This window comes from Sminthopsis crassicaudata, chromosome 3 (genome assembly GCF_048593235.1).
Source record: "Sminthopsis crassicaudata isolate SCR6 chromosome 3, ASM4859323v1, whole genome shotgun sequence".
NCBI lineage: Eukaryota > Metazoa > Chordata > Mammalia > Dasyuromorphia > Dasyuridae > Sminthopsis > Sminthopsis crassicaudata.
In genome coordinates, this window is record NC_133619.1 from 597,349,082 (window position 1) to 597,376,581 (window position 27,500).

Sequence of the window (27,500 nt, forward strand, 5' to 3'; positions counted from 1 at the left end):
TTTTCTGTTAATTTATTTGATCTCAACAGCGACCATGTTTCAATTAGTTGTTCTTAGATCTATCTACCCTGGCATCTCTAACTTCCCTTCTGACCTCCAGTCTTACATTTTCTTTTGCCTTTTAGACATCTTGAACTTGATGTCCTAAATTCATCTTATCTAAAATTGAGCTCACCTTTCCCCCAAAAACTTCTCTTCTTAATTTCCCTGTTATTTTCAAGGGTACCTCCCAATCCCCCAGGCTTACAACTTAAGTATCATCCTCTGGTCTCTCACCCCCATACCAATCACTTGTCAAGTTTGTCACTTCTGCCTCTGTACGTCCCTAGTATATGTCCCTCTTCTCTCCTTTGGACACTATCATTCCCCATGTACAGTCTTCATCACCCTCTTAGCCTGTTGGTCTTCTTGCCTCAAGTTTTCCCCCTCTTCCAAAATCCTCCACTCAATTGTCAAAGTCACCTTTCCTAAAATATACATTTGACCATATCTAATCCCCCACTCACCTACCCAACACACACACACACACACAACTAAATAAACTCTAGTGGCTTTTTATGGCCTCCAGAATCAAATATAAAATCTCCTTTTAAAGCCCTTCCTTATAACTTGGCTCTTTCCTACCTTTCCAGTCTTATACCTTACTCCCCTCCTCTTATGCCTGTGATTTCGTGACACTGGCTTCCTTGTTGTCCCATTCATGACACTCCATCTCCTTGCTTGACCTGGAATACTTCTCCTGTTCATCTTGATGTCCCCTAGCTTCTCAGGCTATTAATTCTTAGCTAATGGCCTATCTTCCCTTCCTCCTTAATTTTAGTGCCACTATTTGAAATTAGGCCTTCAATTTGCCCTGTATTTATGTATCTTCTATTTGCATATTTTTAAAAACATATTCTCTCTCAGTCTGTGAGTCTCAGCTCTTGAGAGCTGAAGTTTTTTTTTTTTTTTTTTTCTTTCAATTTTTGGTCCTTTTTTGTATCCCTGACACTTAGCACATAATAGGTACTTAATAAATCTAGTTGACTGATCTCCACTATATTTTTTTTGGTGATTTTCATCTTCCATGAACATTCACTTCCCTAGTTTAAGCTTTGCTTAATATAATTTATAATTATAAAGTGATCAAAGTGAAGTTATCTCTATTGTGTTATTTTTCAAGAGATATACAATTATTTTGATGTATGGGACACTTTTTCATTGGAGAACCTTGAAGTTGACATTTTGCTCCTAGCACATTAAATGTGCTTAAAAATAAGACAATACAGAGGGATTTTATTTTCTCTAAATTTTTCAAAAAGTTGTGTGATTATAAAAATATAATCTGCTGTGGAATCTCTTGAAAAATCCTGCCTGTTCCCTACTAGTAATTTTACAAAGGCAGCTCCTAATGACTTTATAGAAATGTTTCATAATCATTTTATATGGATGGGGAAATGGACATACAGGCCAATAGTTTTTGTTTTCTCAGGTTTAGTTTTGTGGTTTTTTTTTTTGGTCTTAATATTGGAGATTTTTTTCTCACATCTTTGGTATTTTGGCTTTTCTTGGATAGTTTGTAAGATCGATCCCTCATTACCCTTCTTATGGTATCATCTTTAGTATAGTCTTCTCTCCCTGGAAACAGCCTTTCCTGCCGTGTTTCAGAGGACTTTACATGCTGGAAGATATTTCTTTCCCGACTTCTTTCCCTTCTCACATGGGAAGATGTCTCCACTTGTGTGACCTCTCCTCAGATTTGCCATCTCCTCCTAGAAAATTTCATTTTAAGGAAAGACTGTTTTCTCTCCTTTTATTTGTATTTCAAGTACTTAGGATAGTTTCTGGTATGTAGTTAAGTACTTAATCAATTACTTCTTGACCCAGATTTTGAGTCAAGATCTGACTTCAATACAACCTTAAGTATTTACTAGTTGTGTGACAATCTCTCTTACATGAGTTCCTCAAATTCAAAATGGGAAAGTAGGGTTGGATGGCTTTTATGGTCCCTTCAAGATATAAATTTACAAGTCTTACGATTCTCCTCCATGCATACTTAGTCTAATCCAATTTCTATGTTCTCTTTAGTGATATTTCTATCTCCTCTTTAGACACATCAGGGACAGTGATGAGTCCAAATGTAATGACTTTACTGTCCTTGATGGTTACAAAAAAAAAAAAACAAAAAAAAAAACAAAAAAAACAAACAAACAAACAAAAAAAAACGCTTTGCAGATTTTAAAATATCTTCAGGCTTGGTTTTCTTATCCAGTTCCCCCCTACTGCTTATTTTATGAGGTATGATTGCTTAAAATCTTTCATCATATTTCTCTGTGATAGTTTATACCAGAATGGCTTTTAGTTGTCACCTCTATGGCAAATTGTTAACTGTTAAGATTAAGGAAATTTTTAGGTGAATTTGACCTGCATGGGTTAAACAAATGTATATATTTGTGTGTCACCTGTCATTGTCCATAACTTGTTTAAATAAATCAAGATTGAATTCCATGCCTCATGTTTTTTGTCTTTTTACATTATTCCTTTGTCTAGTTTTTTTAATAATTCAGATCATTGCTTTAAGTCTATATAGAAACAGCTAGTTCAAGAGTGACCAATTTTTTGGAATGTTTTTCAGCTGGGTGGTGCAGTAGATAACATCATTCATGCCTGGGGTCATTAATACCCCGAGTTTGTATTTAGGCATCACTTCAGAGCTGTGATCTTCAATTTTAACAAGTGACTCCTGTTTGCCTGTTTCCTCATCTGCAAAATGGGTGGTTGTTGGGGGAATCAATTAAGAGAATGTGTTTTGCACAATACCTGGCACATAATGCTGTATTATAATTATTGAGAGTGTTTTGTGCCTACCAATTCATTTTTCAGAATATTCATAAAGTTGGGAAACTTCTGTGTAGTTTAGTTTCTTATTCCTTCTTCCAGACCTAGCCTTTCTGGTATATTTCTCATCATTCTTACCTATTTCTACCTTTCTGTTGAAATCATTAAGTATCAAAGTGTTATGTTGATTTTATAAGGAGGTTGAGTTTTTCTTCAATATTTCTCTGCCTTTGCAATGGTTCTTGATGTTTCAATTGTTTTCATGCTATTTTCATCATTCTTACCTATTTCTACCTTTCTGTTGAAATCATTAAGTATCAAAGTGTTATGTTGATTTTATAAGGAGGTTGAGTTTTTCTTCAATATTTCTCTGCCTTTGCAATGGTTCTTGATGTTTCAATTGTTTTCATGCTATTTTAAACAAATACTTTTGAGCACAATATTCAGTGCAATGCTGTTTGCCTTTGAAAATGTGATAAAAAGCCAACTCTGCCAATTTTTTGTCTTTCTTGGGAGCTATCCTATTTAGCTACAGTTAGCTGATTTTATTTACACCGAGGATGGCAAGATTGAGGTAATTGAACTCATCAATCATTGAACAGGGACTTTACATTTCAAATATCAACAGCCAACTTAAAGTTTGCTGAACAACTTGAAACTGACTGGAAGCTGGGTTGAAGATGAGAAGATCAATTTAAGTGACTAGATGATGGGACCCTTAGAAGAAATAGAGAGGGCAGGCAGGCTGAGTGGTTCATTTTGTATATATTCTCTATATCCTTATATAGGCAATCCTGTTTTACTTGATAGAATATTAACTCCTTAGGAGCAAGGATCACTACAAATTAGTCTTTGAATCTCCAGCACCTAGGACAGTAGCACACACAAAGCTAGGCAATACACTGAGATTTCACTAATTCAGGGAAATTTCAGCTAAGTAAACTCCCTCTTCCAGCTGATTTCTCTGCACCAGGGCAGATGCCTAGAACACTGAAATGTAAAATGATTTTTCTAACAGTCATTATGTTAGAAGTAGGACTTAACTATTATCTAGCTTGAATGAAACCAGCTCTTTCCACTATGCCAGGTGTGTCAAATTCCCTGAAAGTAACCAGATTTAACATGCAATTGGGAAATGTTTAACAAAATAAAAATGCAATATATAGTTGTGGTTTTCCAAGTCAGTTTGTGGCCCAGGGATCCATTTCTATTTGTGTGTCATCACACTGGCTCTATTATAGTGGATGCTTAAAAAAAAATGCCTATTGGTTGGTTGGGTATGAATAATTTTAGAAACACTTTAGATATGTTGAGTTTGAGAAGCTCCCGAGATATTGATTGGTCCTCTTCATACTCGAAGAGGACCAAAATGACATGACTGTAGTAGAGTTACAGTGTATCTGACTGATTAAACCAATAAAAGCTCAGAATGCTCTGCCACAAGTCGGACACAAGAAATACTTAAATCCTGAGATATACGTTTGGATGAAGATGCACTGATAGCAGCTGGAAATTGGGTTTGTGGTTTGTTAAAGATGTACATTTTGGGAGACACCCGCACAGAGATATTAATACCAGGACAACTAATAAGATGGTCAAGGGGGTATAGTTAGAGATGATCTGAGGATAAAGACTGGGAGGACAAAGCTGGTGAGTATTATGAGCCAGCAAGACACAAAGAAGGGTCAGAGGAAAAAGCAGCAGCAGGAAAAAGAGTAAATACAGAGAAATGGAGATGCCAGTCAGTTATTCCCCCGTGAGAAGAGGGAACTGTGGGGACCCTACATTAACTACTTCCACTTTAAAAACAAAAATAAAAAACCTCAACACTTTAAAGTTTGTTCCCACATTTTCTGACACTTAAGAGTAGGGACTGACTTAGACCTGAGGAGTTTCTGAGACACCTGTCAAAAGATTTACATGGAGGATTCTTCATTCATCAGCTCTTAAGACAAATTGGGACTTGGTGTTGAAAGATCTGGGCTGAAGTTCCAGCTCTTCTCTCCGGACCTTCATTCGTCTATATAAAATGGGTTGGGTCAAATGATCTTCAGAACCTTTTCCAGCTCTAAAATGAACACAAAATGCACAACCGCTAGATGGATTTGTGGATTTAAAAAGATTTGTGGTCTTTGCTGGATTGTTGGGTTCTCTTCGTAAGTCCTAGAAAATGTATTGAAAGGGTCAATATGAAACCCCTGACGGGAGAATGACTTTGAGCTAGAAATTCTCAGGGCAGAGGGGGAAGGGCCCACCAGGGACTTCATCTAATACACTATCTCCTGTAACAGCAAAATGCTTTAAGGTACCTAGTAATTGCCATGTATGAAACATTTGTCGAATGAAAAGGAAGCACACTCACAATCAGACAATGTTGAAACTCCATTTTACAGATGGGGACATAGGGAGGCCAGGAGAGATCCAAGGACTTAGCCAAGTAAAGTCAGTTTACAATCAGTAAAACTAAATTGGAAATTTGAAATTTAGTCCTTTGACTCCAACTTCCATAACATATCCTGAGACTTTTGGGGGATCGCTGGGAGACTAGCCCAGAGCAGGGCTTGACACCCCAATTCCCAGATCCTTAGAAGTTAAGAGGCATAGTGAACAAGGAAAACTAGTCTGATCCATGGCCCTAAGCCCTACAACAGGAAGGCACCCAGCTGTTTGCTTAGTGCCCTCTGGTGATCAGGAGGGGCCACCACAGGCTCTTACTCCTAAACAATACTTACCCACATTTTGCTTGAGTTCCAACAAACACTCAAAGGGTCCCTTTCCCTGTGGCTAATTTAGTAGATTCATGAACTGCACCAGGGCAAGGTTACATCCCAACTTTACAATTAGCTAGAAGGGTAGCTTCAGCTACCCAGCACACAGAAGAATATGAAAGAACTCAAAAAGTTATTCATCTCTGATGTCAGGGGTCCCCTGCTCCATTAAATCCTTTCTGAAGCCCCCCCCCCAGGCTATTTAAAAGGTGAAACTTAGAAAGAAATCAGTGCCTGCTGTTATAAAATCTTTAACTTCAGAAACTTTTTTTGTCCATATTCAAGGTTACCTCCTTCATTAAGTCCTTCCTGATCCTTCCCCTTTTTCCTCCTCATTATTACACAGTTATGTGTATACATGTTTTAGTTCTTGACTAGATTTAAGGAGGGTTTCCCTCCTTAAACCCTTACACATGTGTGTATACACACATTAGACATTTAGTAATGAAACAAACAGTAAATGAATTTACTGCACTGACAGCCAGAAGGCATGAATTCCTGTCTTTGTGCTGCCGACAAGGAATTCCATGTGTAATCTTGGGAGTTATATCCCTTTAGTTTCCCCATCTCCAAAATGAGGGTTAGTTGAAGGTCAATGCTCTGCTTCCAGCACACTCTACATGGTCGGATCCCTTCCATTTTCTAGTGAGAAGACTCACTAGTGCTTCTAAGACATGAGAAAGCAGGAAGGGAAGTAAAAGTCATTCTTGAGATTTCACTGCTGGATCCATTCTTGCTACATTTAAATTCGTAAAAATAATGATTACTACAACTCAGTAAATTCTGAAACACAAGTTAATTTTGCTTTAGAGAAGAGCCTCTTAACTCGCTTGGAATTCTCTCACGATTTAAAACCTGTATGTGCTTTAAGAGTCAGCTTACATAACACCTCCTCTGAGACCACTTCAGCAGCACTACTTCCATCTCTGACCACTTTCTACTTTGTTGGTGCTTAATCAAATATTGCCTTTTTATACTTCTCATTTCCTATTATCGACTCCCCCATGGATGCAGGAGGTAACCTTGGGGAACACAAATGCTAGTAGGTCCTATGAAATTGGAATGGCTTGGAACGTTTGGAAGAGACTATTACAATTACATTATTAGACATCAGAGGGTGAATATTTTTCCCTGACTGAACTCTTGAGCTTTGTGAAGAGGATGGATATTATGATCTTGTTCCACTTTGTATCACTTATATTCAGCAAGGCACATTGGGGTCTCCAGAAATGTTTGCTGAGCTGAATTTTACCCCTGGTGAATGGCAAAGTTCTGAGACGGGTCCTTTCTTTCCTTTCTAAAGAGGTCCATGTAGGATGGGCCTTAAAGAAAAAAAGTTTCACTCTGAACAATAGAACATGGGACAGTGACAAATACTTAGAAAACATTCAGACTACAAGGTACTGGTATGTTTTAATAGACTGTTTACGTGTTTCTGAATCTATTCTGAAGACGTTTTTAGATCTGTTCCCTCAATTACAGCAAACAACTTATAAAAATCAATTTTTTTTTAAAAAATGGAGTTAACATAATATCTTTATTTTAAGTGCCATTCATGCATATCAGTTCTGGCAGCAACAATCCTAATGACACTTGGAATATGTTCTACAGCACTAAACTGTTACAAAGAATCCGTGCCGTTCATCATAGAGGCAAAGTAGTAAACCGTGCAATAACAAAACGGTAGAAACATTAAAACACTGACTGTAGAACAGCAGTACAGATAAAAGGTTGTGATGCACAAAAAGCCAATGCATTTTCATCACATATATACAATATAGATATGTACACATCACCCTCTGAATGAACAATATCAAAATACTCTATTCCATTGGAAATAATCCCTAGGTCGATTCCCTCCCACCCTAGAAGGACATGAGAGACAAATATTTACAAGAAAGCACATTGACACATTGACATTCAAAAAACCAGGCCACAAATGCCAGTTGCACTGTTCTCCTGGACAGGCTGCCCCACTGTGAGTTTTGCACATTTATTTTTTAATGTTTCTAAAAAGTGTATGGTCAATTTAAGCACAAGGCATAACTTCTGAATTTGTTAACTATCAAGTGCAGCAACTACCCAGAGCATAGAGGGATAAAGACCCAGGTCCAGGCACAAAGGGATGGTTTTCTATTGGAAAAACAAAAACAAAAACAAACAAATAAGCAAAAAACCCTGTCCATGTTTCTGAACCACAAGATGGCAGAAAGGGAGTTATAAGACAATACTTAGACTTCTTCTCAGGATCCATTCTTGCTTATTCCAAATCCACAGAAATGAATCAACAATATTACTAAATTGGAAATTAACCTCACACAATTTGCTAAATTTCAGTCAGTGGTTAGCTAGAGCACACATTTCTAACCAAATCCTTCTGCATAAAGTTGTATTCAAATATCTAAAATGGTTTTAAAGTGCATATTGCTACTTAATCATCTAAACACATTGGAAGCTGCTACCAACAGTGAAATGTTAAACCTGGCTTTGAACAAATTATCCAAACCTATCTTCAATGGGCTATTATTACCTCTGTATTTTCTAAAAAGGGACCTCTCTAGGTTTTTTGCCATTAAGAGGATCTAGATAACTAGGTTACATTAAGATCCTCCCTCCTCTCCATCATTAGCCCAATGAGCAGCCTCCTTATGCTTCATTTGAGATAATGTTTCACTGTTTCTGCATAAAAAAAAAAAAAAAAACAAAGATTTTTTTTTCTAGTTAAGAATTTCTGCTGCCTAACTACAGAAATCTGAACATTTCTTTCAACTCCATGGACAGGAAAGAAATTTAGTTGTGATGATTTGATCTCCTATAATAAGAATGGTTGTTAGGCAGGCATTCATTCCTTCCTTGATTAGATGGAACCTATGGGTATTCTATTGGTAAAGAGAGAATTTTTGGCAAATTCCTTTCCCCTTTCACTGAAGATTCTAAATGTTTCAATTTTCAAAATTTGTTTCTGTAAGTTTTATTACAAAACTAAGAAAAAATAAGCAAACTTGTATTAAATAGGAAACAAAACAAAAACCTGAAAATGTCTGATTCCAAGGAATTGTCTAACAATCTGTTAACTTCAAATCTGTCACATAGGAAAGGAAATCTATGGTTTTCCCATAGTTTCATTGTAATTACAAAAAAACTGACAGGTTAACTTCTTCAACTTTCTAGGTTTTAGCAGGAATTCCACTAACCATTCCCAGAACAAGTAACTACACAGAAGACAATTTAAGTTCTTTCGGCTCATCCACAATTACTCAAGGCTGTAACCATGCTTTACTTTAACTTTTGTATTTCTCCATAATGAGCCCAATTGAAGCTGAACTTTCACAGAAGGTAGTAGTTAATAAATATTAAAATAAAATTTTATAATAATAAATACATTAGTAAGTGAAAGTATAAGCATTGACTGCTTAAAGCATCAGGCTGTATTCAATTGCTATCTGGTTAAATGGATTTTATAGTCATTACAGAGGATTTTTAAAAATTAACATAAAGGCCACTGACAATATATGCTAAAAAAATGACAAAATTTCAAAAACTTAAATGACTTTGGTCTATTTTTTTCTTTAGCTACTCATGAAAATCTTGCCACTTTGGGCTTGTGTACCAAGCTTTCAAACTGTGGATTCTGAATTCCTTTGCTTGCCGAACAGAAGTCACATGCACATGTACTATTTTGGCCTACAGAATGGTGAAAGGGGGGCGTCTAAAGGAAACTGAGCTTAGAAAAGTTAATTTCTTAATAATTACCTACACAAAAGAAATCTTAAGGAAAAGAGCCTAATTTTTCTTAAGACGTAACCCAATTAGGAAAAAGTTTTAATTTTCTTACTTTTGTACATATATTTACACAACATATGTATGTATAACTGTTTGCAGCAAAAGAGGCTCTGTCTAGAAATCAGTCTGGCACTTGTGGTCAACATCAAACCAACACAAGCTAAAAGCTGTCCAAATCACATGACAGTAATGAGCTACGGCAGCTGGAAGGGAGACAGACATGGAGTACTTGTTTGGGTCAAATAAAAGCCATAAGTTATCCTGCTAAATATTTTTGATTGTCTTCAAAGTAAATTTAGATAGCATCTTTATAGTGATTATAATCTTCACCTTGTCATTAGTGAATTCAGGTTCACCCTTTTCTTTTTAAACTGTATGGAAACAAGGTCAGTTCTAATGCCCTCAAAAAGTCCTACACAATGGAATCCCAATCAAAGTCATCCTGAATGTCATCTGGAGGCAGAGCGCGTCGCATCTGGAAGGCTGAAGAAGGCATCATATGCTGCTGGCTCATTGCTCCATGATGTCCTGTAAAAAATGGAAACATGTCATTTTTTTTTTTACAGAGATCAGAACAATGCAATAAACACACCACTCAATTTTCAGACATCCACAGGACATCAGCCAGTGAGTTGAGTTTTAATGATGTACGAAAGAGTTGGAGAAATGAAGCCAAAATGTGAGCAGGGCAGGGGTCTTCTAGGACACCAGAAAAGGGGATCTATGTACAGAGAAAGGCAATCTAATAGACTTCTGAGTTCTTACCCCCAAAACTGTAACTCCTCCTAAGCCCTTCTAAAGTAAGCTGATATGGGGAAGTAGAATAAGCACTGAACTTAAGTGTCAAACTCTCAAATTCTGTGGGCTACAATCTTAAACCTGCTATTTAATATGGTCTTGGGAAAGTCATTTAAATCTCTTAGGGCTTCAACTTTCTGATCTTTAATAGGACTGAACTCAACAGTTTCCCAAATCTACCTCCAACTCTAAATCCTATGCTTCAGTGATCTCCTCACACCACTCTATTCCTTCTGGGACTATGGTAGCTATCAATTAGGGGTGCATGTGCATGTATGTACACAGCCTTTGTTCTTCATGATCACAGGATGATGTAATCTATAGGAGATGAAAGTTCCTCGACTTTGGGACTGACAAACTGGAAATAATTTTGGTGTACCCTATAGTCCCCAACCATAATGATTCCAGAAAGAGTGAGAAATATCTAAGACTGAGGTAAAATTAAGAGGCTAGAAAGTCCTCATTTAAATCATCTCTTAATCTATTCCATTTATTGATAAGAATGTCCTTTGGCATAGTCAAAAGCCTTGCTAATACAAAAAGAAGATAATTCTCAATTTCTTACCTTTCACTAAGCCTGCTGTGCTGTTAAGAGATTATTAATCTGTCACAACTTGTGATTTAGAGAATCATGTAACTTTCTAATAAGCTCCTTTCAAAGATAATCAATTGGCTTTAGTTCCCTATTCTGCTACTGATATTCTAAACTTTAATATTCCATGACATTAATAAGCATTGGGGAAGGGGAGGAAGTACCTCCTCAACTATTTGTACCTCTGGCTCAAATTATACTATAAGAATTATAAAAGGAAGCTATCTTAGGGGCACTTAATCCAACTTGCTGCTAGACAGAAACAATTCCCTACCCATATATCTAACAAATGACCATCCAAACTCTGCATGAAGGCCCCTAGAGATGGGACATTTTCTAACTTCAAACATAGCCCACTCTCCTTTTGGATAGCTCACAGTAAAAGTTTCTTCCTCATACCAAGTTGAAACTAGCCTATCAGATGATCGAAGACAGTTATCCTATTTCTTCTAAAGCATTTCTTCTAATCTCTGGTTTTTAAGAATTTTTCTCATCATCTTAGTCACCATTACCATTCTACCTTTCTTGCCATTCTCACACATCTATGTTAATGTATCAAAGTCCTTCCAAAAATATGGTGCCCAAAACCAAACAATAATTTACTATATTTCTCTGAAAATTATGACTTGGAGAATTTCCAAGTGCTAGGTGGCAAAATCAAGTCACCATGGTTTAATGAAAGTGTACAGCTCAACAGAATGATGAAAACCTGAGATTCTAAGAGAGTTCTGTGTGGATGCCTGATAAGCTATAAAGAGATTCAATAACATGCTTTGAATACAGATTATGTATATCACACCTACACATGCCTGCTCACCCAAAAAGAGGGAAGCTACATTGAATTACCTGCAATTGTTGATCCTGGAGTGCTAAGTGATTGTGGGATGTGAGGATAACCAGGGGGAGGCATCACTGAAGGAGGGAGGTTTTGCCTGGAGTCTATGTACAAGTTTCCTTTGGATAATAAAAAGGAAAACATATATGTAAAGTTTGAAAATAGCACTAAATAATTAATATGATTATAGTCTCTCTCTCTCTCTCTCTCTCTCTCTCTCTCTCTCTCTGTATATATATATATATATATATATATATATATATATATCAGTTTACATCAATACTACTTCTATCTACTTAAGGTTTTTTCACTTCAATCAAGACCCTCAAGGAGCTTCAAGGAGCTTATATTCTATTCAGAAACATACATGTAGATAAGGTACTGGGAAGGAGGCATTAGCAACTAAACAGATTAGAAAAACTTCATGTTAAGCTAAGTCATAAAAGAAATCAGGAATTCTAAGAAGAGGAGGTGAGGGAATGTGATTTAAGTATAGGGACAGCTAGTGAAAAGGCACAAAGGTTGGGATGGCTGGATTGTAGTGTGAAGGGAAGTAACATGTAGTAATAAGGCTGGAAAAGTGTGGGGTCAAAAAGTTATTGGGATTTATTAGTAGGCAAGTGACATGGTCAAATCTGTGCTTTAGGGAAAACTAACTTGGCAAATGTATGAGAGAGACTTGAAGATGAATAAGTAATTAGGAAGCTATTGCAATAGTGTAAGTGGAAGGTAAACTACCCTGAATTAGGGTAGTCTGATCGGAAAAGAAGATTTTGTATGATTTGTTGTATGAGAATAGTATGAGAAGCTGTAGAAAGAGAAATTGGTAAATTTAGATTTGAAGCATAAGGAAGAGGAGTCATGGATGACACAGTTTTAGAACCTGGGAAACTGGAAGGATGGTGGTGGTCTTGATAATAAAAGGGAAATGTTTGAAAGAGGGGCAAGGTTAGGAAGAGAAATATGTTGTTTTAAACATATTGAGATGAGTGTGGAGATTCCAGCAGGAAATCGGCTAGAACTTAGGAAAAAAACTAAAATAGAAATGTACACAGATAGTAGATAGATGGACATAGAGAAAGATAAGAGACAGTAACTGAATCTACAGAAGCTGATATGGTCACTAAGTGAGAGAGTACTTAAAGAAAAGAGAGCCTTGAATAGTCTTGGGATACTCTCATAATTAGGGAGCATGGCACGGATGATGACTTCACAAATAAACCTGAAGAAAGTAGTCAGATAGGTAGAAGAACCAAGAGAAAGCCATATTAGAAATAACCAGAGACAACCAGAGAAAAAAGGGTAGTCCATGGTTTCAAAGACTGCAGAAAGTTCAAGGAAAATTCACTAAAAATAAACTATTTAGATATAGCAATGAAAGGATTACTAGTAACCTTGGAGTGAACACATTCATTTGAATAATGAAGCTGGAAGCCATTTGGGTGTTTATTTAGACAGTAAGGATATAACTAATAGATGGGGAGAGAGAAGATCAGGAGAAGGAAGATGACTGTTAGGGCTGACTTATCAGAACAGAGGAAGGTACAGTAATAAGAATATAGATGAAGTCATTGGTCTCCTTTAGAAAGGCCATTTCATTATCAAAGAATAAAAGAAAAAAGTAGATGGTCATGAAAGGAATGGAAAAGGGAGAGAGAGAGGGAGAAGAGGGGGAAGAGGGGAAAGGGAAGAAAAGGAGAGGGGGAAGAAAAGGGGGAGGGAGGGAGGGGGAAGAAGGGAAAGAGAGGGGGAAGGAAAGGGAAAGAGGAAGAATCAGTTTTTAATTCTGACCTCAGGAGTAAATACACTTTTCATTACTTCATTTTCCAAAACCATTAGTGTGACATTGTAGAAACAGCCTATGACACAAATTACAGGAAAATTTCACTGATGTAAATCAATTGCCATGATGAAGAAACCAGAAGGGTTCTCAGTTGGCAAACACTGGTGGAATAGACACTCTATATAAATAACTAGTTATGCAAAAATCTGTCATGTTCCCTCAATCATACTGTCTAGAATAGGAAATTCTCACATTACTTCATGGATGGGTGACCCTGGGTCAGTCATATAAGCTCTTAAGGTTCTGGAAAACTCTCAAATTAGCTGCAAATAAGGTGCTGATTTGGATGGAGAGCTCCTCATTAGGCATTTCTCCATCTATTTCCTATTCTTAGGATTCAAGGGGGAAAAATGAGAGCAGAATCCAAAATGGAGAGAATTTGTATAAGACAGATGGTTGAACATTTAGGTACAGAAAGCTATCTAGTTGAAATAGGAAGAAATGAAGCACATGGTACAGTAGTAGGTAAAATACTGGACTTAAGAATTAGGAAGATCTGGTTCAAATCCAACTAGAGACCCTTAATATAGCTTGTGTAACCCTGTGTAAATCACTTAATCTCCTAGTCTCAGTTTCCTCATCTGTAAAAATGGGCATAATAATAGAACTTCTCAGGGTTATTTTGAAGATAAATTAAGATATTTATAAAGTGTTCTGCAAACCTTAAAGAACTATACAAAGTTCTCTTATTATCATTACCTAAAAAAAGAAGGAAATAAATCACCTTTAAAAACTATACAGTATCTTAAGCTTTAGAGTATTTAATTACATTCTGGAGAAGATAGAGGTAAATAGCATCAGGTACATTGTTAAAATCAAAATTGCTCAGGAAAGAGAAATGATCTTTTTTTCTTTCCAAGAGTGATAAAGAAATCCCAGAATGCTTAAATTGATAAAGACCTTACATTACAGACCTTCTACTGTAACCTCCTTATTTTGGAAGAAGAAACTGAGATTATGCAAGATGAAGAGACTTATGCATGATGTTCTAAAAAGTAGCAGAGCCAAGATTTGATCCCAAGCTTTTGGCCTCCTGTTCTATAAAGTATTCCTTCTACTATGTCAGGCTTATAGCACACCATTGAGAAGAACCTGGACATGAATGGCACAAAAAATGAAGCAGAGAGATCTGGAGACAAGGCAGCACACATAAGACGGACAGGAATAAAAGCAAAAATTACTTGGCAGAACTCTGAGGAAAACCTAAAGACAATGAGAAACTGGCCAAAATTGATTGAAATGGATTCATCAGGAATGATAATGATTAAAAAAGTAAAATTACCAAGGCATGACAATCAAGGGATCTCCCTCCCACTTTAAAGGACCTTATGAAAATGAACCACTGCATTCAAAAAGGAAAGTCTAAGGAAAAACCACTAAGTTAAAATGTGGTCACACTTTTGCTAGGCTAGTTTAAAAGTACCATCATGGTAGTTTCACAAATCCCTTCACCTGCTCTCTCCTTAGGAATTGTCAATCACAACTCCTTATCCTCTTTCCGCTGATCCCATTTGATCCACGTAGTTACCATAGGGCTCCTAATCCCAACATTCCTTGACTCAAAGCACGGGCAAGACAACTTATAGGCAAGGCAAACTCTGCAAGCTGAAAGCAGTTTCCTTAAGAAAAGTGAAGATGGTATTCAAGACAGATCTAGGGATTGTGCTTTTCATTCTTTTTAAAAACAAAGAACACTTTAAAAAAAAAAAAAGCTGACCAGTAAGAGAAACAGAACAAAGATGATAAAATGGAAAGGAACCTGGTGTTTATGCTTAATTTAAATTAATTTTCATTTCTCCTTAAAAAAAAATAATCAGGGTGGGGGGAATACAAACATTCAATAGACTTTAAAAAAAACTAGAATGTTTCAAGAAAAAGTATTATGAGAAAGTCAGTAAAGGCTATGAGCTGGATTCTAAGGGAGGTATGAATACTCTGAATGGGAGAGAGAATTTCAGGTCCCCTTATACTGCAATGGAGGCAATACTCATGAAAACGTTTTCAAGAAAGAGAAATGTTAACACACTAAAGATTCCTGGAGGAAAGAATAAGAAATGTGAAATAAAATAATGGTCAAAAGCTCATTAGATTATTTATTTTCAGTAATAGGTGAACAAGTTAGAAATGAACATGTTAGGAAATACAAAAAATTAAGATTTAGAAGTAAAGAATATACATGTTCATACTTCCACAATGTGGCAAATGGTGAGGCTCAGAGAGCAGAAAAGATAAGGAGGCTATTTAGAAGAACTAAGTTCTAGAGATAAAAAAGAGAATAAAGAATACTTGAATTTACTAATTACGTTCAGGAAAAAATATTTTAGTGTCAGAATAAAATAGTTTCTTATTGATCCTCGCTTCAAAGTAAATGATTTTGTGATCTTTTTCCAACTCTTTTTGTACACCACAAGTTCACAGATGGAAGTACCCTTCATGGTCACTAAGTCCAACCCCTCTTTTATTTTACAGATGAAGAACCCAGGTCCAGAAGAGTTACTTGCACAGCATGAAGATAACTAATAAAACTAGTCTTTGAACAGGTCTTGACAATAGACAATAAATTCAGCTTTCTTTCTACTGTACCTTCCCAAAATTTGCTACTTTAAAAAGTATTTTTCCAAATACATAAGGATGGTTTTCGACATTCATTTTTGTGTGCCAAATTTTTCTCCTTTCCTTCCCTTACTTCCCTCCTCCCTAAGACAGGAAATAGTCAGATATAACTTAAATATATGCAATTCTTTTAAACATTTCCATAGCTTTCATATTGTACAAGAAAAATAAGACCAAAAAAAAAAAAAACCCATGAAAAAGAAAAAAACAAAGGGTGAAAATACTATGCTTCGCCCCACATTCAGTCTCCATAGTGCTTCTCTCTAGATGTGAATGGCATTTTCCATCACAAGTCTATTGGAAATGCCTTGTTGATTGCTGCTTTTATCCCAAGTTAATAATTCCCAACAAATTAAAGAAAATTTCACAATTTTAAGTTAATGCCAAAAAAAACAAAAACAAAAAAACCTCAAATACATCACATTCTGTTGGCGCTTAAAATACCTGCTGATAGTTTTTAACTAACATAAATAATAAAAGTTAAAATTTAAAAAGTTAAAAAGTAATTATAAGTGTTTTTACAGATTTATGATAAAATCTGATCAACATTACAAAGAATTGTATGCAAGAGTAGCTAAGATAAAGACATATTTTGTATTTAATGATTTGAACAGAGAATCTAAATGATTCATAATCAGAACATCAGTTACTAAACAGTAAAATTTCAATTTAAAGTAAAGAGGTAAAAAATAAAAACAAGGAAATTACTACACAAAAACTCCATACCTGTTCCAATGTGTTGGGAAGGTTTTGTTGGGTGCATGGCATTGTGACAAACACTTTGCTGAACATTACTCTGTGAATGGATAAGACCAGTTTGGGTAAAGAACTGATTAAGAGAAGAACAGAGATCTGCAAATTGGACCTGATCTAAAGACCAGTTCTTGAGATCAGCCTGTCTCATACTCTCCATCAAACCTGTGGGGGGGAAATTAAAAAAAAAATTTAACACAGTCTTACAGACAATGGGGAGAGGAAGGTTTTAAGGGATCTGGCAAACAACTAAAAGCCTTTTTCAGTCCAGAAACTTTCTACTGGCCTTTCCTAAGACAGTAGCAATGGGTACTTGGAGCAATTCTGGGGCCTAAAATATCTTTTACTATTCTTCAGATTAAAAAAAAAATTTGTCCATTATCCACTTGATTTAAATTCTGGCCTAATTTTTTCAGGCTCTAAACCCATACCAATTTTACACAACCACTGCAAAGTGTTAGTTTTCAAGCACAGAATAGGACATGTATATTCTACTAGCTAAAGAAAATGAAATATATCCCAAATGGCAGGATAACATGTCTTTGGTTAAATGTCAAAAATATAGCCAAAACTAACCTTGAAACTGTGAAAGATCCACGTCTGACCAATTAACACTGCTAGCGATCCGACAACTTTCTTTCAGCATATCCAGTGTTGCATACCAATCAGTAGAAACACCTGAAAAGGTTAACGTGCAATTCTATAAATCTTAAGTGAAATATTTAAAACTTAGAATTGGCAAAGACACAGATGCAACACTGCTAATCAATGGTTTGGGGAGCCCTGAGATCCCAATGATTTTCAGATATCACATCAGTTTCCTACATTATTTAACCAGTATCTCAAGTTAATTTGTGCATCTTGGGAATGTTTTCTCATTTTGGATCCTTTTCTTAAGCTATTTTTCAAGTCTTAAACATAATACCCCATAGATAAATTTTCAGTTTTCAGAGTCCTTTTAAATATAAATAACTAGTGACTTCTCAAAGCAGCTTCCTTACTTCTATCTTATAGATGAGATAGTGAAGGCTGAAAAAGACTGTGCTAGAAAATAAAGACTCCTAAATTCTTAAAAGTCTATTATCTTTGAACATTTATTCAACAAACATTTGAATGCCAGTTGTGTGCAAAGCACCATGGGAAATATGAATAAAGTACAATTCTTGACTGTAGGAGCTTGAAATCTAAAAAATCTTGGTCATGTTTTTCTTCTTATACAGAATATTGGTAAAAGGTGTAACTTGTTTGCAAATGTATTGTGATTGTACTGATTATCACAAGGCCTGCCTGAATATGGTAATAGTATATAACCTATAAATATTCCTATAAAATTATATTGCTACCCCCTTTTTTCCCATTCTATTTCATTTCTTTTAAAAGTTGGGCAAAAAGAGAATGTATTTAAATTTCAGCAACAAGGATTAAAGTTAAAAAGCAGAAAAAAGTTACTGAAACATATTCCTAGAAGGCTGTAAACTGCTTTTTACTAAACCAAAGGTTCTTAATGTGGAGTTCATGAATTTGAAACTATTTCAGCTGTATTTACACCTGTACTTACTATTAGCTGTGTTTTAACAGTGACTCTGGCCTTGCTTACTGTTAACATTTTAGTGCATTTTGCATTTGCACACTAAATGCTAAGCATTTTCACCGCTACTCTCCCAAGTCTAGAATTAATATTCTATGTCTCATCCTTGTCTTCTGGCCCCCTTGAAGTCTTACCAAAATCCACCTTATCCCAGAAACTTTTCCAAGTCTTCCCCTAATGCCTGTGCCTCTCTCTGAGATGGCCTCCAATATATCCTGTATATAAATTTATTTGATTATAGTTGTTAGAGATTTCCTTAGGAACAGAAATATTTTTGCCCTTCTTTGTATCCATATTATTTAGCATAGTGCCCAACACACATAATAAAGTACTTATTAATCTGGCTATATTTCCAATGTTATATATTTTATTTTACACATTTAAAACCATTAGTCTGAAATAAGGGTCCATAGGCGTTACCAAATTGCCAAAGGAGTCCAAGACACAACAAAAGTTAAGAATTCCTATTTTAGACATATTTAAGGTTCCTTCTGGAATAGTCTATGAAAAGGACAGGACATAAACCCTTTTTATAAAACCCAAATAGGCAACTGGAATGGGTAAAAATTTTAATAATTTTATATTTTATATTATTTTATGGTTGTATATCATAGTTATTATAGATTATATAATATGTAACATATATTATATATTTATATTATTATTTTGCGTTTATATTTTAATCTTTTTCTCTCATATAAATTGTTTTTCTTATTGTTTTAAGACTTAAAAATTTATTATGGGAAGTTAGTTTTAAGAGCAATTTTGTAAAACTCTAAAGTGATGTAGAAGTAAAAGTATGGACTTCAATTCTGAGTTCCAGCTGCCACTCAGTAGTAGTTCTGTGGCCCTGGCTAAGTCCTTTCCCTTCTCTGGGCTTCTGGACCCTCATCTGTTCAAAGTGAGGTGAGAAGGGTGGGGAGGGGCCAAACTAGGTAATTTCTAAGGTCCCCTCTGTCTAAATATTTGGAGAAGTCTGTGAAAAATGTCAACATGAAATAAATGTCATAATCATATTGGAAACAATATAACCTCTAGATATCAAAATTCAAAATCTTAGCCAGAGGTTACATGGGCTTATGCACCATTTGAGATCTATTAAAAATCTTATTTATGGTGATGTCATCTAACAATTTAAAAGTCCATGGGCTTTTCATAAACAAAAATAATACTGTTTTTTAAAGAAAAATCAGTATACACAAATAATACTTTTGGTGGCAATTTAATATGCTAAACATACTGGCCAAAATCTCCCCAGACTTCTAGCTCATTCTATTGGAACAAATAATAGATACTACTATTTCTATAATACTTTAAAATTTATAAAGCATTTAAATAGCAATCTTGTGAGGTCGATAGAGATGCTTCACTTCACTTCTTAATGCTAACATAAATATATACATCAATTACATCTTTGGTCAAAAAAATTAAATCAAGTCGTCTGGAATTGTAAAATTATTCAAAAAAATTAGCTTATTTAAATCACTACTTTAAAAAGTAGTATCCAAAAATATGATTCACATCTCTCTGTCCAACAAAGAACATGTATTAATATTCCACTGACATTCTATTAACAGAAAAAGCACCTTTTGAGGGGAAAAAGTATTAAATGTACAGTCTAACCATTTAAATCAAACTACCTTGCTAATCCACAGCAAAACTGAAAAAGAATAAGACAATATCACATTATTTAGACAAAAGTCTTCTGGTGGTGTGTTTTCTTTTTAATTTTCTAGAGGTCAAATTATTTAAAACTGAAAGGTATTTTTAGGAAAAAGAAATTAAGGTTTATTTCTTAAAAGAAACCTTTTGTTTATAAAATGCAAGCTAAGGAAACACTTTACATAAATAATCTCTTTTGAGACCAACACCACCACTATGATAGTGTTAGTTTGTCCATTTTGCAGAAAACCAAGGCTCAGAGAAGTTTCTGACTCCAGTTTCAATCCTCCATACAAAGCAGTATATTGCTTCTTATTTTCTGATGAAAAAGTCATGACATAGAAAATCACACTTCATAGATCATGAAGTGATCAAAACCATGACTGATCACAGCTCTAGAGGAGAAGCAATAAAGCATGGTAGCCATCATCACCTGGAAGACAGGTGTGGGACTTGTATTTAAACATACATTTTCTGGAAATGAGTAGACTTGTTTTGTTTGACTATGTTAATCAATTATAAGATTTTTCTCCCTTTAACAGGGAAGGAGGGGGAGAATGAGAGGAATGGAGGAACCATCAATAATGAATGTGAACATTTAAGAAAAAAAGGTCATCAAAGGACTCTTAAAAATTCATAGAAGAGAACAGAATGAAATGTGAAAGGAGACAAACAGTGACAGGCTGTTTTAATTAATAGTAATAGCTAGAATTTATATAACACTTTAAAATTTGCAAAATGTTTACAAATATTAACTCAATTTGGTCCTCTCAACAACCCTGAGGGCAGGTGCTATTGTAATATTCATTTTACAAATGAGGAAACTGAAAAAGATAATGGTTAAGTGATAGCCAACACAGCTAGTTAAATGTGTTAAGGCCACATTTGTGACAATATCAATTTATTCAAACAAAAGCCTATGGTATTTTATTTTGTTTTTAATTTTCTAGAGGTCAAAATAAAACAAAGTGGATTTATAGGGAAAAGGAGAAAAGGTTATACTTCTTTTAAAAAAATCTTGTTTATAAAATGACATTTATATGCACATTAAGGAAATATTTTACATAAATTATCTCTTTTGAGACCAACAACACTGTGATAAATGGCAATACAGGTATTATTTTGCCCATTTTACAGAAAACCAAGGCCTTGGGTATTACTGAATCCAGATCTAGTACACCGTTGTTCCTTCAGCTGCCTTTATCTAGTGGCCTAGCTTTGAAACCGTTGAACTTTCAAAAACTTCAATCTGTACGTGATATTCATTCTTCATAAACAATCCTTTTTCTGTTCCTGTGACACAAAAATGCTTATGTATCTTTGTGTTTTTCAAATTCAAAATAAAAAGAAAAGAAAGACTACTTTTCCTAAATATTAAGACTATATGAGAAAAATATGAATAAACTTCAATAGACAATCTTAATCTTCATTACTGTTACCATGCTGGTGAAGCCTGTTATGTTTCTATTTAATAAGAATGAAAGGTGGTAGCAAATGTCCTCTGCTGACTCACTACCCTTACTTACAAAGTCTGGAAGAACTTTTGGCAAAAGGAGAAAATTTCTCTATAACTCTCTATAACCCAAGTATTATAAGAGGTCACCTACTCCAACCCCTTTATTTTAAGATGAGGAAACTGAACACGAGAGAGGTCAAATGACTTACTCAAAGTTACAAAGATAAGTGGCAGAGGAGGATTTGAACTCAAGTCCTGTGACTCCAAGTTCAGCACTCTTCAGAACTCTTTCCACTGTAACCTTTTACCTAATAAACCTCGGGTTCCTGGCAGCAGAAAAAATGAATGGTTGGGAATACAGGAAGGGTCACCTCTACACCCCATCTCCACCCTCATTTCTTCAATGCTGCAACCCCAGACAAGCTGACTCTAAGGACAGATGCACCTTATTCAAAACAACATTAATCTTCCCTGTGGTCATTGCAGTATTTTAATTTCCTTTGGCCCAATGCCAATAGCCCTGGAGATATTTTCATGTGACATCATCATATCTCAATTATAAGTTAAAGCTTTCCAAGAAATTAAGAGGTGGTAGCAAAGAGGGAGAGTAAGGAACAAGTCAAGAGAGACGGAGATGCTAGTAGAGAGAGTAGGTCAGCAAGGATGATTTTGCCTGGGACTATGCAACTGAAAACCATGTCTCTAATAAGGATTTGATATCCAAGATAAATAGGAAAATAACAAATATTTAACTCCCAAACTCATTTTACAGTGGTTGTGGTCAAAGCATAGGCACAAATAGTTCTCTCCAAGATCTACATATGGAACACTGCTCCAAATCACTAAGAAAAGAAATGGAAATCAAAACAAGTTAGAGCTTTTACCTCTGGTCCAGTGAACTGGCAAACAAGATAAAAGAGAAAAACCACCCACACAAGTGGTATTGTGGAAAGATAGGCACATTAATGGAAAGCAAATTTGTTATTATGCTAGGAAAGCAGGACAAGGCTTGGAATTGTGATTTCTTTCATGTGGGGAAGGAAAAATATTCTCTTAACGTTTGTGATATTTCCTGGAGTACTGAGTTGTTCAGTAATTTACCCAGTCACCTAATCAGTTTATATCAGAGGCAGCTTAAAGCACTGTCTTCCTATTACTGAGGTCATCTCTCAAACCATTATATCATGCTGCAGAGGGACTAAAATGTCCACATTCTTTAACCCAGAAACCCCAATGTTGGAGATGTTTAATGTCAATAAGAAAAGTACCATCAACACCAAAACATTCACAGCAGCACTTTTTTGGGGAGGAGGGAGCTGTGCCTGCAGTGCAGCAGAGATGTAGAAACATCACTGTCTCAAATATTGGAAAAGGGCAAAGTAAACTAAGTTACAAGAATGCAATGAAAGTTATATGCCACAAGAAATAGGAACAAAATGAAGTTAACAGTCAATATTTTCTGTATCAAAAACAATATATACTTACAATATAATTTAAATGGAAATAATAAGAATAGACCCAAACTGAATGCTGGGAAATTATGACCAAGCTAAACTTCAAAATATTAGGAGGATAACGTATATCCTTTTATTTGCAAAGATGGAGGATTATTGGCCTCCCAAAGAATGCTGGAAAATTCTGTGTAACATTTTTTCCCTCTGAGAAGGGGAAGGAAAGAAAAAAACTACAAAATGGAGGTGATACAAAAACAAAAGACAGGCTTTCTGCCAAATAGCAGTCTATATCAATAGCCTGAACCAGAGGTAGATCTCACACACACACCTCCTACAAACCCACTTCAGCAAAACCTTAACTTTTACACACCAAACAAATAATGATAAAAAAAAAAAAAAAAAATCCAATGAGAAACTATAGTAAGTGACATAATCCACCTCAGAATACCACCAGAATCCACTAGAATATCGCTCAGAAGAAACCTGAGCACAAAAGGAAAGGGATCCTGTCCCCTCATAAAGCAAGCACCAGCAGGACCAGAAAACGATCTACAGCAAATGCAGAGGAAATGTCCTGGGAAAGGCCCAAGTTTTCTCATATCAATCTCACCTTAAGTCTGGGACTCTAAGATCTAACAAACTATCTTGAAATCCAGCACTCCACACCTAAAACATCAATGTTTCAGGGAGGTCAATAGGTTGAGGCCAGCACAAGTATCCAGAGAACATAAGATAATAGATACCAAAAGAGGACCTATCACAAGTGCAGTAAGGAAACAATCTGGCCCTGGCACAAAGTTACAATTCAGAAACTAAAGTTAGTTAGAGAAGTAAATCAAAGAAAACACCTAATTCAAAATTGTAAATTAATTCCATAACTATTCAATTATGCCCCAGAAGATTCCACCTTGAAAAATCACTTTGGAACCAGAATCCACAGCTTAGACCTATGTTTTGCCCCCAAGTCTCCTCCTGATTGGATCACTCCTCAAAGAACCTCAGCTTAAGAAGAGAGCTAGCCATCTCTTCACTTTCCACCAGGTTATATACCTCCAGATTTCTCCATCATGTCTCTAAATCGATTATCTTCTTCACCCTCTTTCTTTTCAGTTTATTTTTATATGTTGCCTCCCCCAACAGAACATAAGCCCTTAAGGAGGGACTGTCTTTCTTTTTGGTTTTGTCTCTCGAACATAGTAAGAGCTTTAAAAATACTTGTTGACTAACAACTGCAAACTGACTAAAAAGGAAGGAAAAGAAAGAAAATATTTCTACAAGGCCCATACAGCATTCAAAAACCTAACATAAAGCATGACCAAAAAAAAATCTAGAGGAAAGGAGAATTAGTAATTTGCAAAGCAGTAATCATATAAGAAATGGAATCCAAAAATGTAACAAAATATAAGAAATCTGCTTTCAAAAATATCTGACTTGGAAAAGAAGTGGAGAGAACACTTAAAAATCACTGGACTACTTGAAAACTAAGAAAGGGAAGAACAGAGCCAAAAAGGAATAGAAAAGGCAGGGTCTTGCCTGAGCTCTCCCTAATGTTCCTCCAGGAACCTTACTGGCTCTAAACAAATTCTGGAGCAGCAAAATCCATAAAAGCATGAGGTGAAACAATTTCCCAGCTCAAAACAAAATTAGCAAGAAAAGCTTTTCTTGAGTGCAAGAGAGAGGGGAGAGGGGAACTCAGCCTAAGCCAGAGTGGGCCACACACCAGCAAACCAGCAGTAGACTTAGGAGGTAAATGAATCAGTAGTAGCAGTGGACCACTAACTCACAGACAGTAAGGGGATCATCAGATTACTGGTCAGAGAAGATTATAGGGGTCTCTAGCACAAAGTGGCACTGGGAACAGTACTTTGTTGCACTGCCTGTATTTGGATTTGGATAACAGTCCAGAATCTCATATTCAGGACAAGGAGAGCAGCATTACACCAGAGTTTATAGCCTCAGAGCAGCTGGGATCTTAGTCACAGACCAGAACACAGTAGAATATTAAACAAATCTTTCCTTACACTGTACCACAGAGATAATTCTGGGGACCTCTTAAGTCTTAAAGAGGTCCCCAGAATTCTCTCTGAAAACAACTACACAAAAAACATGAAGTTTGGGATGGTACCCCCTGTTCTCTGGAAGCAGAGTTTCAATGCAGCAGACTTTAAACTCAACAAATAGGCTGGAAATATGAGCAAATAGAAGAAAAAGATCTTGACTATAGAAAGTTACTATGATGACAGGGGAGATCAAAATCCAAACTCAGAAGAAGATAAAATCAAAACTACAACATCCAAAGCTTCAAAGAAAACTATCAATTGGTCTCAAGCCATGGAAGAGCTCAAAAAGTATTTAAAAAATCAAGTAAAAGAGGTAGAGGAAAAATTTAGAAGAGAAATGAGAGTGAAAGAAGAAAATAAGGAAAAAAACAAGGGGAACAAAAAATATTAAGAATAACTTAAAACACAGAATAGGTGAAATAGTAAGAGGCACAAAAATCTAGAGAAGAACACTTTAAAAAAAAGAAGAGTTGGCTAAATGGAACAAGATGTATAAAAGTTCAATAAAAAGAGCAATTCATTAAAAAGTAAAATTTGCCAAATGTAAAAAAATTCACTAAAGAAAATATTTTTTAAAAAATTAGAACTGGACAAGTGGAAAATAATGCTCTATAAGACATCAATAAACAATAAAACAAAATCAAAAGAATGTGAAAATAGAAGAAAGTGAAATACTTTACTGGAAAATCAACTGACCTAGAAAACAGATCCAGGAGAGAGAAATGAAGAATCATTCATCTATCTAAAAGCCATAATCCAAAAAAAAAAAAAAAAAGAGGAACCTAGACATCACATTAAAAAATGATCAATGAAAACCCCTCTGATAACTTAGAAGCTGAGGGTTAAATAGAAATTGAAAAAAGAAATCTATTTCCTGAAAGAGATCCCCAAATGACAACTGCCAGGAATATTATGGCTGAATCCCATAGTTCCTAAGTTAAGAAGAAAACGCTGTAAGCAGCCAGAAATAAGTAAATATCATGGAGCCATGGTCAAGATAACACAAGATTTAGCAGTTTTTACAGTAAGTGACTGGAGAGCTTGGAATATGATATTCCATGTGGCAAAAAAGCTAGATTACAACCAATATTTCTTATCCATCAAAACTTATATTATACTCCAGGTTAAAAAAGGGGGGTTGGCGTTCAACGAAATAAAGGATTTTCAAGCATTCCTGTTAATACTAGAAGTGTATAGAAAATGTGACTTTCAAATACAAGACTCAAGAGACCTATAAAAAGGTAAATAGAAATGAGAAATCATAAGGGACTCAATAAGGTAAACTGCTCACATTCCTACATGGGAAAAATATATTTTTAACTCTTAAAGAAAATTCTCATTAAGTATACATAGACAAAGGACACAGGTATAAACTGAATACGATAGGAAGATTATCTAAAAAGAATAAATTTGAAGGGTGAAATGGGAGAGGAAGAGGGAGAGGCAGAATGGGGTAAATTATATGACATAAAAAAAAAAAGTTCAAAAAGAGCCTTTATAGAGGAGGGTGAGATGGGAGGAATGAGTGAGCCTTACTGTCATTAAAACTGGATCAAAAAGCAATACCATACACACTCAGTTGGGTAGAGAAATCTATCACATCATAAAATAAGTAGGTGGGGAACGGGATGGGAGTAGGAGGTAAGGGAACTGATAGAAAGGAGGGCATATTGGGGGAAGTAAATAAGAAAAAAAACCTTTTGAGAATGGGCAGGGAAAAAGGAGAGAGTAGGACAAATTGGAAAAATAAGATGGACCTATTTTACTAAAGGCCCCTCCTCTGACTGTAGAGTCCTTTGGAATTTCATCTGATGAAGTGCTCAGTCAAACAATTTTCACTTATCTCCTCAATTTACCTTGGTTCTCCAGACTTTTCCACTTTGCCTCTACATAGGGCCATTTCCCCAACTCCTTTGCAGCACCCTTGTATATAATTATCTTCTTTCATCATTGAAATATTAACTTCTCAAGCAGGGGGACCACTTTTTTTCTTCTTCTTGTATTTGTATTCCTAGCACTTGTGTCCTCTGGCACATAGTAAACACTTAATAAATGCTTTTATTAACTTAATGCAGGGTAAAATAAACAGAAGTAGGAGAAAAATTTATACAAAGATAACACTGTAAAGAAAGGTTTTGAAAGGACAATGATTAAAGCTGTAACTGTAATCATCCTCATCTAGAATTTATATAGCATTTCAAGGTTTGAAAAGTTTTTTTATTTAAGTATTACCTAAATTGAATAATCATGCTTACAGAGAACCTATGACACATTATCCTCCTCTTAACAGAGAAGTGAAGGACACAAGGCAGACACATATATAGACACACATAGATATTGGTAGGTAAACATGCATAAGGAAGAGAAGAGAAATAGTGATTACAAAAAAAGGGACATTATAACATTTTTAAAAAATATACAGGAGATAGAATGAAATTTGGAAAGAAGCACAGACAAATACAAAAGTTTTGAGAGTAA

At 35.4% G+C, this 27,500-nt stretch overlaps 1 protein-coding gene across 5 annotated transcripts in view; it reads right to left on the reverse strand.

Moving 5' to 3' along the window:
* Positions 1-6,981: 6,981 nt before the first annotated feature.
* The window catches only part of FOXJ3 (forkhead box J3), a 136,471-nt gene continuing 115,952 nt past the window's right edge, over positions 6,982-27,500 (reverse strand). For all 5 annotated transcript variants that reach the window (XM_074305480.1, XM_074305479.1, XM_074305477.1 and 2 more), the window contains 4 exons: positions 17,379-17,480; positions 16,776-16,967; positions 11,605-11,712; positions 6,982-9,896 (listed from right to left, as the gene is read on the reverse strand). In XM_074305480.1, the coding sequence (XP_074161581.1) occupies positions 9,781-9,896; positions 11,605-11,712; positions 16,776-16,967; positions 17,379-17,480 (518 nt within the window). In that variant the 3' untranslated portion in view covers positions 6,982-9,780. The remainder of the gene's footprint in view (positions 9,897-11,604; positions 11,713-16,775; positions 16,968-17,378; positions 17,481-27,500) is intronic.